The sequence below is a fragment of the Pristiophorus japonicus genome, chromosome 2 (assembly GCF_044704955.1).
Source record: "Pristiophorus japonicus isolate sPriJap1 chromosome 2, sPriJap1.hap1, whole genome shotgun sequence".
Classification (NCBI taxonomy): Eukaryota; Metazoa; Chordata; class Chondrichthyes; family Pristiophoridae; genus Pristiophorus; species Pristiophorus japonicus.
Window position 1 is genome coordinate 115,229,342 of NC_091978.1, and position 19,335 is coordinate 115,248,676.

The 19,335-nt window shown below is 43.0% G+C and overlaps 1 protein-coding gene across 2 annotated transcripts in view; it reads right to left on the minus strand.

The window, feature by feature from the left end:
- cspg4ba (chondroitin sulfate proteoglycan 4ba) overlaps nt 1-19,335 on the minus strand; it is a 177,102-nt gene that overhangs the window by 113,409 nt on the left and 44,358 nt on the right. Inside the window, exons 2-5 of one of the 2 annotated variants that reach the window (XM_070868745.1) lie at nt 18,704-18,867; nt 15,068-18,619; nt 2,805-3,278; nt 2,381-2,557 (exon numbers count right to left, since the gene is read on the minus strand). In XM_070868745.1, the coding sequence (XP_070724846.1) occupies nt 2,381-2,557; nt 2,805-3,278; nt 15,068-18,619; nt 18,704-18,867 (4,367 nt within the window). The remainder of the gene's footprint in view (nt 1-2,380; nt 2,558-2,804; nt 3,279-15,067; nt 18,620-18,703; nt 18,868-19,335) is intronic. The other variant, XM_070868753.1, reaches the window with a different exon arrangement.

Sequence of the window (19,335 nt, forward strand, 5' to 3'; positions counted from 1 at the left end):
ACGATGTAACAGAAATTGTTGGGTTGGCTCAGTGATAGCCTTCTTGTCTTGGAGACAGAAAGTCATGGATTTAAACCCCAGTCCAGTACGTCCGGTACTTTAACACACAATCGTGGCTGACACCTCAGCAAAGCACTGAGGGAGAGGGCACTTGTCAAAGGAGCTGTCTTAATTATGAGACTGTTCAGATGGATGTAAAAGACCCCATGGCACTACTCCAATAAGAACTGTGAAATTCTCCCTGTGTCCTGGCCAACCAACACCACCAAAATTACAACAACAGATCAATATTTCAGTACTGTTTGTGGCATTTTGCTTTGCGCAAATTGACTTCGGTGTTTGGCTACGTAAAAACGCTCCAAAAGCAATTTATTGGCTCTGAGGCACTTTAGAATGTCCTGAGGATGTGAAAGATGCAATATAAATGAAAATTATTTTTCAATGACTAGTTGTCATGAGGAATACATAATCAGTTCCTCTTTTACAATGCTTAATATGCCAAATGCAAACTGCTGCGGCTTGTACCCATTTTATAAATACTGTATTTGTGGAAATGTTATTCTGCTTTTTCTCATGGCTTTTGATAAAGAGATGTAGATTGTTGTGATTAAATAAACAAATTTAGAGCCAAAGTTATTCCAGTCTCTTAACTTCATCATGCAATAGAATTTATATTTGGTAATGCATTGAGCCAGCACAGACAGGAGGTATTGTAAACTTCTATGGTTTATCTCCATTGTGCACATGGCTTCTAAGATTTCATTACAGAGAGGGCCTATTGTACTGTGTGCTGTTACATGGACCCACCTTTCTCCTACAGACAATAGTCCTAGAACACTTTATTACTCCAAGCCTCTTTCAGCCTTCCTATTTCTCCAGAATCTCACCCTTCTATTTTCAGCAAAACTGAGAAAGTCTCTCTCCAGTCCAGTCGCAATTATCTTTTAAAAGCAAATTTCTTAAAAGGGCCATGCCCTTCCTCTTAAAAGGTGAGTTTTTTTTTTAAAAAAAGGCCCATTCCCTTACTTGGGGATCAGGGCCCTCAAACACCTTGCCACAGCAGATATTATTCATTAGGGTTTATTCTCCAAGTGTCCAATAATAACTTGCTGCACAAACTGTTACAGACAAGCACAGTAATTTGTACTGGTTCAGATGACTTTATCCAACAACGATTTCAAGATAGTATAAAGCTATAGGTCTAGAAATTCATTGACGTCATGCCCGGTTTATAGGTGCAAAACGGGCACCTATGCGTTCAATATGGCAGACATCACGCGCTAGCACATTCCTCGCTGGAAATATTGGTAGATGTTCAGGATAAGCCCGAAACAGGAATTAAGCTCTTGTTTAAGGACTCCTTCCCAAAAATGGGCAGCCATAATTACCTAAACTTAGAGTTTCTTTTTGAAAATACCTGAATGTGGAGCCGATGAGAAGCAGGCCCATTCCTCCTGGCTGCACAGCAGTCCCGAAGACCATTGCCGGCCCTCGCTCGGCTCCACCCCACCCCCCCTCCCGGCCTTCCAATCGCCTCCCTCCCTGGACTTAACCGAGGGCCATGGAGGGAGCATGCCCGACTACGTCCTTGTGAAACCAGTGAACTGCCTTGGAACAACCGATTGCCATTGCAGCTCACCAGCTGATGAGGTCCAATTTTGTGTGAGCCTCGGGCCTCTGGCACATGCTCCCAGTGGGCCACTTATTTCAGACCCAAAAACTAGCCAAATTTTCACCCCAAATTCATCCATCATCAGCATGAAACAATTCAAAATATACAATGGATCGATCTATCAATACAGTTATAATTCTTGTGTTAGTGTATACATGCCCTCTGTAGTACAAAAAAAGTCACAAATTTTTTGATTGGCTCAGGAAAAGTCACACCATAGTTGTCCACACCATAGTTAATCCCTCAACAAATAACATAATGAACACATACGCAATTCAAAAATTAGAAAATTAAATACAAAATCTACCAATACTATTCTTCACCTTACATTTAGCAACTTTAGGCTTATTAGCCTCCCTATTTTCAGCAACCCTCAGCCTTGCCTTTTGCTGCTGTTTACAGAGCTCCTATAGTTCTCCTCGCACTTCTCTACGGCACTAATTCTGTGCTCCTCAAGGTTACTTCCATGATCTTCCCACCTGTGATTTCCCCCTACAGTGCCGTTTGAACCTATGGGACAGTTGAGCCCTCCGTGCTCTCACTGCTGCCGACTTGTGCTGTAAATTGCTAGGGGTATCCCATCATCTCTACTCCCATTAAGCCAGATCACGGAGGATCAGCTAGTAAGCTATTGATTTTTTGCACTCATTCATTGTTTTTGTGCACACATGCACCTCTGGTTAAAATAGCGAAACGTGGTTAACTTACTTTGAATATTTTTCTTGTGATAATGACGGGGGGCTCATCATTTACAGATGTAATATTAATAAAAACTGTCCAAAGCAAACTCTGTTTTCTCAGTTGAGTATCATTGACCATTATAGAAAAGTTGTCCTGGAGACTCTCGCTGTCATCATGAACATAGTAAATAAATTCCTGTTCAACCTAAAAGGTGAGGTAAGTGGTATAAAAATCAGTGTTATTACCAATACACACAGGTTCTTAACATTTTCACTTGTCATATGAATTTGAAGTATAAGTAGAACCTACATCTTTCAAGTAGGAGATGAATTGTACCAAGATAATGCTGACAAAAAGACATCTTATGGGAAAACAAAACTAAATCATTAAGTACACAGAAAAGTCTACATTAACTATTATTAGCACAAAAAAAGAAACATTTTCACACTACCTGCTGTCTAGTAAACGACAAGAGTGGTAGACCAGGAAAACAAGAGTTCTCTATATGTCCGTGTTTGGGTTTTTCTATTACTGAGTATTCAAAGTTAAGCTCGGCAAAGTGTGGGCTTGCAACTTTTATGAAGTCCTCGGTCAATGCCTTAGATGCACCTTCTTTGATTGTAAAGTTATGTACTTCCAGCGGGATCAGCCTTGGAATAATATCAATCAGGATTAGAATTCCAGACAGTTCTACTATTCCATTAGTAATATCCACAGTAAAGCTGTCCTTTATCTGATTTGCTCCCACTTGCACATACTGAATGCTACCATCATTTAGGTCTTGTTGTGTAAAGTATTGGACTGGTTTATGTTCTGTTCCAACATAGTACCCTTCTGCTTCAGCAAAGCTACGAATATAACCATGAGCAGGTGCAATTTTCACTTTGTAAATTATTTCAGATGGTAAATTGTCTTCATGCATCGCCTGAAAGAAAGAAGGTATAGTAATAGAGGTGATGTATGTAATTCCAAGATCAGTGATATATTTACATAGACATATCAAAATGGAAATATTCCCACACCTGGAATTTCCCCAAATGTTCTCCCGATCATCTGCTGTAACTTTAAAGTAAACCGTGGTGAAGTGGGAAATCTGAATACAGGTGCAGAAATTTTACCTCCAGTGTCAACGTGCTCCTCCCCCCAACAAATTCACTTGCCATTATTGTGATTGTACAAAGACACGCAGGGAAAGGCTATTTCCTCTGGTTGAGGAGTCAGTGTTGAATGGTTATCCATTTAAAATTGTCACTAGGATAGTGAGGAGAGAGAAATGTCTTTACACTGAGCATTGTTAAGAGTGTGGAATTCTGTGTTACAGGGAGCAGTTAAGGCAGAGACCATTGCTTCTTTTAGGAGAAGAGCAGATAAACATTCAAAGCAGAGGAAGATACAGATCTGTGGGGAGAGCAGGGCAGTGAGATTAGTTTTGGGTTGCTCTGACAAAGCTCTGGCATTCTCCTGTGCTGTAAACTTCTTTGGTTCCAAGGCACTACAGTGTAATGTGCCTAGATGCAAGGAACCTGAAAATCAGGTAATATTTCCTCAGAATTTAGCTTGCAAATTGACCCCTACAAGCTCAGTAGTGAAGTTAAGACATTCACAAAACAATACTTGAGACAAAAAACTTGCAAGTTTATTCTACCATTTATGTTGCATTTATCTTGAGGAATTGCTCAAGTACCAACAGCTGTGTATTGGCCTTGGCTCCCAGTGCTGTGAAACTTTCCCTGCTTAAAATGCAAGGCAGAATCTACAGCACCGTCAAAGCAAACAGCTCTATACACAATTTGTGGCTTTATTTTCTGGCTTTGAAACCTTCCCCACTAGGTTGTGAATTTCAGTACAGGTCAGCCATTGTGAAACCGCATTGCTGTCTCATACAGCGGGCACCCTATTCCAGGAACAAATAGCAGCTGGCACCATTAGTGGCAGCACTTATATTGCTGCTAGCTCTAGATATCCTGGGAAATCCACTTTTTCAGGTAGGTTTCAGCACTTACAAAAGGTCTGACATACCTCGTTGCACTGTTGCCAAAACTATGAGCAGTTTCGCTCAAAGGTAATGTACCATTCGAGAGACTGCATGGTTAATTCTGCTAATGAGGTTCTCTCACACACTGAACAGGATGGGGCAATTTTCTCTAGAAAGGAGAAGAAAAGGCTGAGGTATGACTTAATAGAAGTCTTCAAAATTATGAAGGGGTTTGATAGGGTAGACATGGATAAGACTTTACCATTTGTGGGGGAATTCAAAAGTAGACACCGTAAATATAAGATAATCACGAATAAATTCAATAAAGAATTCAGGAGAAACTTCTTTACCAAGAGAATAGTTAAAATGTGGAACTTGCTACCACAAGGAGTAGTTGAGGCAAATAGCATAGATGCATTAAAGAGGAAGCTAGATAAGCACATGAGGGAGAAAGGAATAGAAGGGTCTGTTGATGGGGTGTGAAGGTAAGATGAATTAAGGTGGGAGGAGGCTCGTGTGAAGCATAAACACTAGCATAGACCAGTTGGTCCGACTGGCCTGTTTCTGTGCTGTAAATTCTATATAAAACAAACTTCTGCTGTCTACAGAACCAAACCCTTTAATCACACCGGAAAAGTCATGCTGACAGCAGCACCTCGCAGTCACAGGTTTAATGAAAACAAAAAGAGTGGAATAATGATCCACTATGCAAGGGAGAAAGTGACGCAGATCCCAATGAAAAGCCACATTCTTACAAACACAAAAAACCCACACACTCTACAACAATGGAGTAACTTAGAAGGAGGAAGGAGAATAAATTAGTGAAACTCAATTTAGAAACATGATTTGGCTCTACATTTTAGAATAGCATGTGGCTGATGCCAGAAATGTTTAAAAAAATGCCACTAGCTGCAACGCCAGCACGCAACTGAGCATGGAATTCCCAGTAATCAACTCCAGATCAACCCCAAGTGATATGCGACGATTTTGAATTTGTTAGAAGAATTGAAGAAAAAAAATTTAATATAATGGATTAGATTTAAACCACCTGCAGCTCGCTGGTAATAAATAAATAAATAAATAAATACATACATACATACATAAGGCCAGCAGACCAATTTGCCATTGTCCTGCCAGCAGGTCATTTTATAGAGATGTACAAGATAGTAAATAGTATGAAGATGGTTATTCCAGAATATTACTTAACATTACATTGAGAGAGTAGGATAAGGAGGACACAGATTCAAGCTAGAAAAAGGTAACTAGAATGTCAGGAAATTCTTCTTGATATAAAGGGTGATTAACGCAAGGACTAGACTTCCTGATGGAGTGGTGGAGGTAAAATCCCTGGAATCAGTTAATAAACAATCGGATGCCGCAATGGGGGAACTTTAGCATCTCTCTGGCCCTTCTCATTCGTAATCATCTTGTGAGTTGCAGCTAAGCCTACTGTCTACCTGGCTCAGGTTAATAAACTTGCATCATTTAGTGCAGATGAGTGATCAACAGGAACTGGGGGGGTGGGGGGTCTGGTCTTTCCAGTCTGTAAAGATCAATGCTATATAAGGAATTGCATTTTATCAGCTGAACAGTTTACCAACTGAACAGTTTGGGGCATTGAGTAGGATCTCACACGAAGTACAATATTAACAGCCTCATTTCAAGAATGGTAAAAATCCATATTCATAAATATTAAGGGGGCCTTCTTTAAGGCCCGTTACCGCCTCTAATGGGGCGATAAAGTCTTCCCGCCCAGGGGCGGGCGGCGGGTCAACGCATCTGCAATTGCCCCCGAGCCGGGGATGGCGGGAACGGTAGGCTCCCAGTGTTTGTGTCGTGCCAATCCCTTACCGACTCATGGGGAAATTGCTTGGCGCGGCGGGAAGCTGCCAGTGGCTGGGTGGTACAGCCGCCCTTAAAGAGGAGGGCACATTGCCTTGGCCGCCGTTTTACTGTAATTGTCGGCCACTCTCAGGGGCCGGGCCGCAGTGGGCTAGTGGCCCAGTGGGCTCCATGTCGGCCTCACCATGTCCCTCCCCTTTAAGTGAAGGGGGGGGACATTGCGACGCATCAGCACAACGCGCCACTGTTAACATGGTCAGCATGGCAGTGATGGACACTGACCCTCTCCCTCGCAAACCCTCCCCTACACCACCTCAAACAGCACTCCAAAGCTCTGGAATACGGTGTCAGAGTTAAAGAGCCCAATTTTCCAGCTCTTCCCTCTGACACTCGCCGGGCGGTAAATCTCCGGTTAATTCAAAGTGCCCTCCCCAAATTCCCGCTGAGGGCAATTTTGGTCCCCAACTCTGTTTCTCTCTTCACAGATGCTGCCTGACCTGCTGAGTGTTTTCTAGCATTTTCTATTTTTATTTTAGATCTGCAGTATTTGGCATTAGAAATAAAACTTTTTTTTACAGTGCTCTCACACAAACCTGTACTACAGACCTCCAAATCTATGAGTCAGTAATTTTCACTGGGGATCTCCAGACCTCCTGTCGTAACTTGAGAAATGGCATAAATGGTTGTTTATGCCATTTCACTGGGGTTTTCACTATTCTTCCACTGAAATTATGGTGGAAGATCAGTGAACCCAACATAGAAATTCTACCCTATAATTTTAAGGGCTCAGAAGCTACCATGAGGGAAAAATGGCTTAAATATGGCCTATAGTAAAGATCAGAACATATGTCACCCCATTAAAACTGCATACATCCTGCACAAAACCTAAAAAGCTAAATAATATATGGGGCTGGAAATTCATCAGCTTTCTGACCAATTTTACCACCTATTTACCGCTGGAAAGTAGGTTAGCACTGAAATACTGCACAAATCGGAAATTACCGCCGGCGGTAAATTCATCAGTCAACCCCCTCATCTCCAGAATCAACCTAGTGAACCTTCTCTGAACTGCCTCCAATGCAAGTATATCCTTTCTTAAGTACGGAGACCAAAACTGTATGCCGTACTCTAGGTGTGGCCTCACCAATACCCTGTACAGTTGTAGCTCGACTTCTCTGCTTTTATACTCTATCCCCCTTGCAATAAAGGCCAACATTCCATTTGCCTTCCTAATTACTTGCTGTATCTGCATACTAACTTTTTGTGTTTCATGCACAAGGACCCCCAGGTCCCTCTGTACTGTAGTACTTTGCAATTTTTCTCCATTTAAAAAATAATTTGCTTTTCTATTCTTTCTGCCAAAGTGGATAACCTCACACTTTCCCACATTATAGTCCATCTGCCAACTTTTTGCCCACTCACTTAGCCGGTCTATATCCCTTTGCAGATGTTTTGTATCCTCCTCACAATTTGCTTTCCCACCCATCTTTGTATCATCAGCAAACTTTACACTCGGTCTCTTCATCCATGTCATTAATGTAGATTGTAAATAACTGAGGCCCCAGCACCGATCCCTGCGGCACATCACTAGTTACTGTTTGCCAACTGGAAAATGACCCATTTACCCTGACTCTCTGTTTTCTGTTAGTGTGAGGTTATCCACTTTGGCAGAAAGAATCCGCCATACAAGCTACTATATTACCCCCAACCCCAAGAACTTTTATCTTGTGCAGTAACCTTTTATGTAGCACCTTATTGAATGCCTTCTGGAAATCCAAATACACATCCATTGGTACCCCTTTATCCACGCTGCTCGTTACATCCTCAAAAAAACTCCAGCAAATTTGTCAAACATGATTTCCTTTTCATAAAACCATGCTGACTCTGCCTGATTGAATAGTGCTTTTCCAAATGTCCTGCTACTGCTTCCTTAATAATGGACTCCAGCATTTTCCCAACTGCAGATGTTAGGCTAACTGGTCCGTAGTTTCCTGCTTTCTGTCTGCTTCCTTTTTTTAGAAAAACAGGGGCATTACATTTGCTGCTTTTCAATTCGCTGGGACCTCCTCAGAATCCAAGGAATTTTGGTAAATTACAACCAATGCATCCACTATCTCTGCAATCACTTCTTTAAAGACCCTAGGATGCAAGCCATCAGGTCCAGGGGACTTTAGTCCCATTCTTTTGCCGAGTAATACTTCTTTAGATAGTGATTCTTCTAAGTTCCTCCCTCCCTATAGCCCCTTGATTATCCACTATTGGGATGTTTTTAGCGTCTTCTACCGTGAAGACCGATACAAAATATTTGTTCAATGTCTCTGCCATTTCCCTTTTCCCCATTATTAATTACCCCGTCTCATCATCTAAGGGACCTACATTTACTTTAGCCACTCTTTTCCTTTTTATGGACATGTAGAAACTCTTACTATCTGTTTTTATATTTCGTACTAGTTTACTTTCATAATCTATCTTCCCTTTCCTTTTATTTTTTTAGTCGTTCTTTGTTGGCTTTTAAAATTTTCCCAATCTTCTGGCCTCCCACTAGTTTTGGCCACTTTGTATACCATTGTTTTCAATTTGATATCCTGCTTTATACCCTCCATGATGCTTATATCTTGCATGTGAGCACTGTCTCTGATCTGTTTAAATCTCAGCCATAAGGCCAGAGCTGGATGCTGGGGGACAAAGGATACGGCCTCGCCACCTGGCTCATGAACCCCCCTCCAGAAACCTCAGACAGAAGCCGAGCATCGGTACAATAACAGCCACTCAATATTTTGACGTCATTCAGTGTGCAACTCCGAAATACCTCTGAAAAATACCGCCGGCGGTAAATTCATAAAAACCACCATTTTTACCGCCAATCTCAAATAGTACCCAGAAAACTCAAGTCTTACCTGATCGTAACCCAGCGGTAAGGACGCCATTTTGAAAAACAGAGGATTTTGAACGAAGGCTGATTAAAGCTGTCATTAAGCTCAGTTACTTGAGAGTAGAATTTTACGGTATTGGAAGCTATTTGAGACTATTTTTGACACATTGGAGTAAATTTAAAGGACATTTGTGGTTACTGGAGGACATTTAAAGGAATGGGGCTTATAATTTCTCTGCCAATATTGCTGACTATTTATATGATGCAGAATAGATTTGGAAGGAGGTTTATTGAAGAGCATTGTGAGCCTAATGAAAGAGGTCACAGACTTATGAAGAGAAGGAGGCCTTACCCCCAATGAATTTTCAGGGAGATGCACTCATACCTGGACCTGTCTGTTACACATTGCGTTAGAAGACTGCGCTTCTGAAAAGCGTGATCAATGAGATATGCCAGCTCATAAAGGCAGACCTGCAGTCTACCAGCACTAACAAGACAGCACTGCCCCGTCGAGGTGAAGGTGGCTCCGGCTCCTTTCAGGCATCAGCTGAGGATCTTTCAGCATGCTACACATCGCTGCTTTCACCAGGTAATTGATGCACTGTACGCACACAAGATGGACTTTCTAAACTTCCCAATGACCAGGGAGGCACAGAGTGGGAGGGTTTTGGGTTTTGCATGAATTGCTCACTTCCCCAAGGATCAGGGTGCCATTGACAGTACACACATCACTCTGCGAGCACCTTTAGAGGAGGCAGAGGTGTACCGAAAGCGTAAGGGATTCCACTCCCTGAACGTGCAGCTCGTCTGCGACCATACGCAACGCATCGTGGCAGTAAGTGCCCAGTTTCCAGGGAGCATCCATGATGCTTACATCTTGCATGAGAGCACTGTCTCTGACCTGTTTAAATCTCAGCCACAAGGCCAGAGCTGGATGCTGGGGGACAAAGGATACGGCCTCACCACCTGGCTGAGCATCGCTACAATAAAAGTAATATGGCCACAAGCAATATCGTTGAAAAAACAATTGATGCCTGGACCACTCTGGAGGCAGCCTGCAATATCACCCTGAGCAGGTCACGGAGTTCATTGTGGTGTGCTGCATGTTGCACAACTTAGCCATCATGAGGGGACAGGAATTGCCACAGGACCACCTCAGGAGGGGAGGAGGAGGAGCCTGGCGATGAACCCATGCCACCCCCCCCCACCCACCCCGCCCCCGGCAACATCACAGGGGAAGCCTCATGGAGCTTTCACGATTGCAAAAGTGTTACACCAGCAGCTCATAAATGAACGCTTTGCTTGAACGGTGAGAGTTACATTTCACCTTTGCCTGGCCACTGTATGGAACCTTGATGACTTACCCACTCATTTTCTAAATGTGAGTGAGACACTATACAAGAATGGTTAAGTTGAATAAAAAGATCTATATAAAATTTGAAATTCAATAAAACTTTGAAAAATTTAAAAGTTAATACATAATATTTATAATCAACCAATGTGTAAACAGTAAATAAAATTTTGGATCGAACAAAAATAACTAACAGCAGCAACAACAAAACAACCAACATTCCCCATCCTCCACCAATTTTACCTGCGGTCACCACTCCCACCACCTTCCCTTCCCCAGCCCCCGATCCTTACCCCCAATTGCTTCTTCCCGTTACCCCTACCCACACTGGGACCAGGATGTTGTGCAGCAAGGCACCCAGAGCACTGCTGTTGTTGGGGGAGTGACAATGGCAGTGCTATGTGTGGATCTACTGGAGAAGCTCGGGGTGTGGAAGACCCGGCTTTTGAGTCGGAAGGTAGTTCTAACACCCGACCCGCAAGTGCTGTCTGCCTGAGTGGTATGACACTGTTAGATGCTGTGCCAAATGCTGAGACCATCAATTGCCGCATGGCAATCAGCTGCGACATGTCCTCTGATCGCCGTGCGGATTGTGCAGCGATGTTCCCGGCTATTCCACCCATGGCCTGGAGGAGCTCTCGACCTACTTCGACGCTCGTGCTGGGCAGTCCCACCATATCCAGGTTTGCATCTGCCATGCCAAATCAATCTCCGTGGATGCGGCCTACGGGCTTGTACACTCTGGGTGCGTTGCTGCACACCACTTGGGCCTACTGCCTCTGAGGCGGTGAACCCATGAACGGTGGATCCCGACGAGGAAGTGGTGGCCGCAGGTAAAATGTCTGAGCCCACAAGAACCTCCTCCTCCACCACCACCTCAACTGATTGCGACATCTCTCCTCTCTTCCCCCCGCCCCCCACAACAGCTGCGCCTCTGGGCGCCCCTCTTCTTCCTCTTCCATGTCATCGTCAATCCAGTAGTGTCTGAAGAAGGCAGAGGTGGAGGCTCCCATGGTGGGCTGGAGCACATGAGACTTCTCATCTGCAACTAGAAAACAACATATGAGTGATTAGCAGCAGGGGAGGGGTCACGGTGACATGAGTACAGTCACGTAGCGCAGGCTTATTTAAAGGACGACCACTACTGCATTATATATAAGAACATAAGAAATAGGAACAGGAGTAGGCCATATGGCCCCTCGAGCATGCTCCGCCATTCAATAAGATCATGGCTGATCTGATCATGGATTCAGCTCCACTTCCCCGCCTGCTCCCCATAACCCCTTATCCCCTTATCATTTATGTCGCCGAGAGACACTACATGAAATTACCCTAACCCGAATGCACAGATATCACATGATGTTACATTACATGATCCCAACATTACATTACCTGACCGCAACACAGACCAGGGATTTTGCAGGACTTGCCCTCCGCTGTCACCGGATCAGCACCACCACCGGGTAGCCATCCGGTTGTGCGCACCCATCAGGGCTGCAGCACGCTCCTCCAGATCCGTTAACTCAATCAAGTTAGGTGGGCCTTCCCCCGTGAGCCGCTGCTCCACACGATTGTTGGCAAGTTTCTTCTGCAAAAATGACAATAGCAATGTTTAACCGAATTGCCCATCTGCTCTTGCGGCACACACAGATAGCCATCAAACCACTAGTAACATATTGTGTGCATTTAATACAGTCCTTTGTTTAATGTCCCATTAATGTCCCATAAAGCTGCATGTAGTTCATGAGGAAATGCACAAACATCTTTTAAGATCCCAGAAAGCCATCGTAGTAAGATCATTCATGGCAAATAAGGTGCAACACTAAGCCTACCTACATCAACATGTGTCACATTTACATCGTTAAGTAATGAGGGAGTGCATGAATAAAAATATTACTTACTCTCGTGGCCGAAACTATGTCATTCCACCTCTTCCGGCACTGGTTGGCCCCCCAATGCACTTGAGTCACTGAGGACATTGCCTTCGAAATTTCATGCCAGATTCTCTGGTACACAGCCGGGGGTGGTTTCCCACACCCAACCCTGGTCAAGTGACCCCAGCTGGCCTCCACCTCACAAACCAGTGCCTCTTGGACATCCAGAGTAAATCTTCTTGCCCTCCTCCTCCTCCCTACCTCTCGTTGCTACTCTCGTTCTTGCTGCATTTTACATTAGTAGGATTTATACAATATAAGCAACTTGGTGTGTGTGTGTGTATGTGTGTGTGTCTCTCTCTCAGTATTTTTTTTCAATAATATGTTGTCTGCGTTCTCCAATCACTCATATTCTTTTATTCGCCTCTCGACTATTCTGTCCTCTCTCTCACTGAGAAAAGTGGACCTTCTGCGCATGAATCGCGGGAAAGATAGACAGAGAAAAAAAAAATCGTGCATGCGCAGAAGGTCCGTTGTTCACGGCTTCAAAAACAGAACAGGCTTCCACGACTATGAATACTGCCACCACCGGTGAAATACCGCTACCGCTGGTTAACTTTTGACCAAACTAACGGCCTTCAGTCATCGTGGTATTTTGGTGGTAAAAAAAAAAGCGATCCACGATTACTGCCGAGAAATCGGCAGCAGCGGTACTTGACGAAATTGCAGCATGAACTTATTATCCACTTCTTAAATTTAAGATATTTTTCAAAATTTAACTTGTTCTGATATAGCCCATAATACACTAAATACCTTAAGTGTCCTAAAACACACAGCAGCAACTACAGCCAGCAATCTAAAAAAACACATTCAGATACAAAGTAGGATTCGATGACATCTGGTGGACAAAAATAAGTTACGCCTTGCAGATAAAAATGAGAAAAACACAAAACACTACTTCAGATTAAAACTCATTTGAATTTTGAGTTACAAAAACACAACTTGAAGATCAGACCAACTCTCAGCATGACCGTGTCAAACTTTGGCGAATTTGGCAACAAAGATGCTCAAAGGGCTATCTGAAGTCGTCATTTAGCACTATGGTTGTGGAAGGTACAGGGATTCCTGTTACAAAATCACTTGACTGGCACAGATGTTGAGAGGATTAGTTTGGATACTGGTTAGTGAAAAATGTGGTGCCAATGGTCAATGAAGTTAAGAAATGGTAATTAAGATTATAACCTAACTGCAGCGAATTACATACAGGTGCAGCACCTAAAATCCAAAACCCTCGGGACTGAGGCCATTCTAGATTCCGGGCTTTCGATTTGCTTTCTGACATCACGAATCCGGAAATACCAGAGCCCAGGTTTGGGTATTTCCGGATTTTGGACTGTCAGAAGGGGCAGGGGGGGGGAACGCTGCACCTGTATGAGGAGCTTGGTTTAGTTCTTGTTCTTGTGGTTTCCCATGACGCTTCTTCTTTACTATATTTCTGTGCAGCCGCATCCAAGCCTTGCAGATGGAGCAGACAGCCATTCAGTTGCTATGGCAACAGCTTGAGGAAAGCATTCAAACCAATCGAGATTTGCAGAAGAAATTGGAACAACTCCATAATGTGCTACAATCTACCATTTGTATCCCACCTTCTTTTTTTTTGCCTCCTGGATTTGCCCCGCTCGCCTCACCGCCGCTGCCCCTACCTCAGGCCTCCTCGCCAGCCCACCCGACCACCTACTCAGCAAGCGGGGCACCGCCCAACACGAACAGCTCCTCGGGGGGGGGAGGCTCCACCCGACGACCTAGTTGTTCGGGCCGTCCAGCCCCATCGAGTAGGTGGTCGGGCGGGCCGGCGAAGAGGTGGTCGGATAGGCCGGGGCCCCGCTGAGGAGCTGTTCATGTCGGGCGGCCCCACCGAGGAGGGCCCGAGGTAAGGGCAGTGGCGGCTGGGCGAGGTGAGCGGCGGCGAGGCCCGAGGTCAGGCAGCGGCGGGACCCAGAGGTCAGCAGGGTCAACGGGTCCGGATTCCGGGACATTTTATGGATTCCATACGACCCTGCCACTGATCGTTCCGGAGTCCAGATTCCGGAACTCCGGATTCTCGACGCTGCCTCTGTACTTGCTTTTGCTATCGCAGTGTATATTTTGTGTTTGTATTTACTGTACTGGTACTTCACTGCTGGTAACAGATTATAACAACAGTGGAGGTAACCTGTACCTGTACATATAAAACATTCAATAAAATTACAATATTTGTGAATTTACAAAACAAATGTTAATTTGATACGAAAAGGCATTGTTCTATTATAATGTGTCAATATACAAACATTGCATTTTTGCTAAAACATAAAGTGCCTGAAGCATCAAGCTGCACAATTTACACTGGCATTTAATAATGCCTTTTCAATTAACATGGAAATAATAGTCAGATCATTCGCCACAACTACAATTTACAATTCAACCCAGAGTCCAGAATCAGGGTATAGTTACAGGCTTAGTAAGAAGCAAGCCATTCTACCTCATCACATCACTGCACATCATACTCCAATGCCTTGGCGTATTGAAAAATGTGAGGGGGATTGGTACATAACATCCTGTTTATGCAATGCAGACTGTGTGGGCAGTCAAAACTTCTGAATTCCACCAGAACAAATACAGTGTTTTGGTTCAATTTCCTAAAGTACTCCTTTAATTTTAAGGGATATTTGGTAAAAACAATTTGACAGACAGACAAATAATGTTAACCAAGAAGATAACAGCACATATTCAAGAACAAACTCGCATCTTGCAGCTATCTCACCTGAAGATTTTTTTTGCTGATTTTCACAGGCTTCCCTTCTTCAACCAATAGATTACTGTTGTGCACAATTCTTGGAGCACGCTGATGGCTTTCCAGGTATATACGAACGTTAACCCCTCCATCCAGCAGTAAATGTTTCACCTTTATTGTGAAATTGAACTTGTCCACAAGATTGTTGCTGTTGTCATGACGATATACTACTTGGCCATTCTTCAAATCATTCTGAGTGAAAGACTCTGTGCGCATACCATTCAAATACAGTGCTCCATGTTTTGGTGACAAAAACACTCTGTAATTAATCTCACTTTCCTCTGCAATAAAAAGGTTTGTATTAACACTGAAATTAGCTGTTGTTAGATACTTTTCTTGTCCCTTCTGCACCAAAAGCCCAGTGTTGTTGGCTATTCGAACATAAGGATCTGAGGCACTGACCTCTAGTAACGAAGAAGTGTAGTGTTTGCCATCAGTTACAAACAAGACAAACCTACCACTGTCAGCACCGTGATGCACAAACAGAACACGATTCTGCTCAAGGTCTTCCTGAGAGAACTGGAAAAGTTTCTTGGAGGTGTCATTTACGAGAACTAGGTCACCGTTTGGAATACCACGGCGAGTGTACAATAACTGTACGTCATTGAAGTCTGAATCAGGATCATGATAGCGCAGATCTTGAGAGGTCAGCAGCCGCTGACCATTCCTAACCACATGAAAAACTTTGTCTACAACACGAACTGGTTTCTCATCATTTTTTAGCTGAATAATTATAGTAAATGTCCCCAAAACAGACACAGAGTTCGGGTCTGCTTCTGAATTGTCTGTGGCCTCTCCAGCAGCAGCTACAAATATAAACTCATCATGTGTAGATTCAGAATCGTCATGCACATACATGAGACGTTGTCCAATAATATCTTCATTAGTAAAGATCGTTATATTATCATTACTGTCAGTTGAATCAGAGCGGTTGATGCGCTTCAACTTGCCAGATCTTGGACTCTGGATAATAGTGTACAAGAACTTTTTAGTGTTCAAAGTTTCTGCATATAACTCTGCCCGAGTTATTAATTCTCCCTCTCCCTCAACCAAGGTGAGACCTTTATTTGTCAAATTAATGGTGTTAACATCAGCTTTAATAAGTGCATGGAAATTATGGATTAGTGATACTGCATGCTTGGAGAAAAGCTGAAAGCTGAAGACATCTTCTACGTCTTCATGAGGTTTTCCAATTAGTTCATATTCCACCTTCTGTGCAGATATATCTTTCTGACTGAAAGAGGAATTTTGTTTTAGAATCTCGCCATCCAACAGAAGTTGTCCTCTTTTAGGTGTAGTCACCAGCCTATAGTGTAGCCCACTTTCAGAGATTCGTGCACCTTCCATCACAGCAAGGAGATTTACAGAAGTTAGAGCTTGTTTCTTCCCTTTATCAATCACTAATGGTATATTTTTTAGGAGTATGAAATTAACCCATTTCACTATAATGGGGAAAACTAGCTCCTCACCTGTCTCACTCCCTATACTCACTTTAAATCTGAACATCTCAGTTACATTAGGAGACTGAAGTTCATGGAAAGTGCCAAAGTATCGGACGCGGCCCCGCTCCACTGACCGTTGAGAAAAAGAATTGATTTTCTTCCATTCGCCATTCGAATGCAGCCGTTGAATTTCACCATACTTTGGGGCTTTAACAATGATATAACGGATTTCTACTTCCTGATTGACTGCATTAGTTTCAACTGACAAATTGTATTTAGTGACCAAGGCCGTATCACTCTGATCCACTATTAGACCTGTGTTATTGACCACTTTATAATCTACTGGTACAGCCATTATACGTAAAACTACAGTGTTGCTCACTCTATCGCCATCACTGACACGCAACACAATCCTTGAGGTACGAACACCCCGGTGAATATAATATATGTTCCCTTCTTCCAAATCAGTGTTGGAGAATGTAGTTATAGCTGTACCAGGATTCATGGCATTTTCCAAAAATCCAGCATTTGCATTAAGATTACCTAAAATAGAGAACTGAAGCTCTGTAGAATTTGTGTCAATATCAATAGCATTAATCACATTACTTGCAAGACATTTCTTGGAATTCTCCAGCAAAATGAACAAATTACCTTCAGGAAGAATAATTTCAGGAGCATCATTGGTTGGAGTAATAGTAATGTTAAATAGATACTGCTTGTCTCCTTTCAGGTATTCTGGGACCACTTTCTTACTGCTTGTAAAAACAGAAAATGAGAAGTGATCATGGGAATACTCAGACCCATCGTGAACATACAATACTCTCCCATACCAGAGATCCAACATGGTGAAAGAATTCTGTTCACGTTCTGGACCAGTGTCCAATTTTAGATACCCACGGTGTGGCTGCTTTGTTATCTTGAATATTATTTGTGATTGGCGCACTCCCAATTTCTTGAACTCTAGGTTTAACTTAATGTGTTTAGACTCTAGTGCTGTCTCCCCTCCTTCTGCAACTACTAGATTATTGAGAGTCAAGAATTTTTTGGTCTGTGCCTTTGCTGTGGGTTTAACAGCCATCTGAGGAATGGAAGTTGTTGGAATAACTAGCATTTGAGCTGTAGTTGTTTTAAAAGTTGTAGAACTTTTTTTCACTGCTGCGCACCCAGCTGAAATGTCTTTTGTAACTAGCACATTCTTTAAGCTTTTTTTTGCTGAGTTAGCTTTCACATCCTTTAGGCAACCCCTGAAGGATCCTCCTCTTGCTTTTCTTCCTGCAAGGGATAGAAGACCGATTTTCAAGACTGCGACACGAGTGCTGTCATCTATACCGCCAACAAACAGAGGGCCCCTCAACTTAAGATTTTTGCTGCGAGAACTCAGAAAAACCTTTACAGTCTCCTCGTCCACTGTAAGATGAAGATGTTTAGATGTAAATCGCAGTTTAATGTAATGCCAATTATTGTCGTTAACGTGACTTAGGGAAGAAAGGTGTGTGTTTCTTCCAGATTTTCCAATAACTACTCGAATTAATCCTTCTGCATTCTCCATAGCGACAAAATCACCTTGTTGACCAGCGTTATACAGCAGCAGACCCAATGGTTCAGTGGTGCGCACAGCACATTCAAACACTGCTTCCTCTTGTGCATTCCACAAGGCAAATTCAAGATAAGATTTGGAACTAAATAAACTAACTGGCTCACTGTCTTCAGCAAAAAATTCATCACTGCAGCCTGCTGAAACCTCATGTACATTTTTAAAGCCAGAATATGTTCTTAAAGATGATAAGATGTCACGCTGGTTGAATAACACCTCATCAATGCATCCGCGGAAGTTACTTGCTGCCCCTTCCATGTAAGGTTTGTCAAACCCACCAGTACCACCTACATATATGCCATGTTGAATGTTCAGCTCATGAAGCAGTCCTAGTATCTTCACACTAGTTGTGAAGTGCTTGTCGACTGTCAGGGTAACTTCACCACCTTCATGGTATATTTCCAATGTGTGCAACGCCAAATCATTTAGCTTCACTCCTCTTTCAGACCGAAGAATCTTTTCACCAGAACCAAGCTCCAATTTCACCTAAGAACAGCAAAAACACAAGTTAAGCAATAGGGTGAATAAGCTTATTTCAAAACACTACTCCGTTTTTTCTAACCAGCATACCTGTACACTCCCAGACTGGAGCTCCACCAACCAGTAGTCAGTTTCCCCTGCTGCAAGGAAAAGTAGTCCACTTGACTTTGAGGTCTGAAATTGTAAACTTAATGATGTCTTGCTAGAGGCCTCTATTATTTTAAGCTCCACATAGCTTTTTCCAAAAAATGATGCTGAAATAAATAAAAAACATCACGAGAGCCATTGAATGTAACAAAAGGCTATATCTGAGCTAACAGATAGACTATCTGCAATGTAAATCACCATAATAAAAGTCAAGATTTAAAGAATAATGAACATTACCATTTAACACTACAGCTCTACTGCAGGCATCAGCCAAACTTTGGTGACACTGTTTTGAACGCTACTGAGATGATGACACTGCCTACCATTTCTTCCGGATACAAAAAACTCAACAACACCCATACAGGCCAGCAATGTAGTTTGCTACTTCCTGGCTGTACAGACCTTCCCAAGATACCAGGGAATGTCTATGAGCAGAAAAAAAAAATCAGGATTTAATACCGTTAAACACCACACGCACAAAAGTTACTTCATCATCGTAGAATTCCCTACTTAATGGCACTGTTGGGAGTATCTTCACTACATGAACTGCAGCGGTTCAAGAAAGCGGATCACAA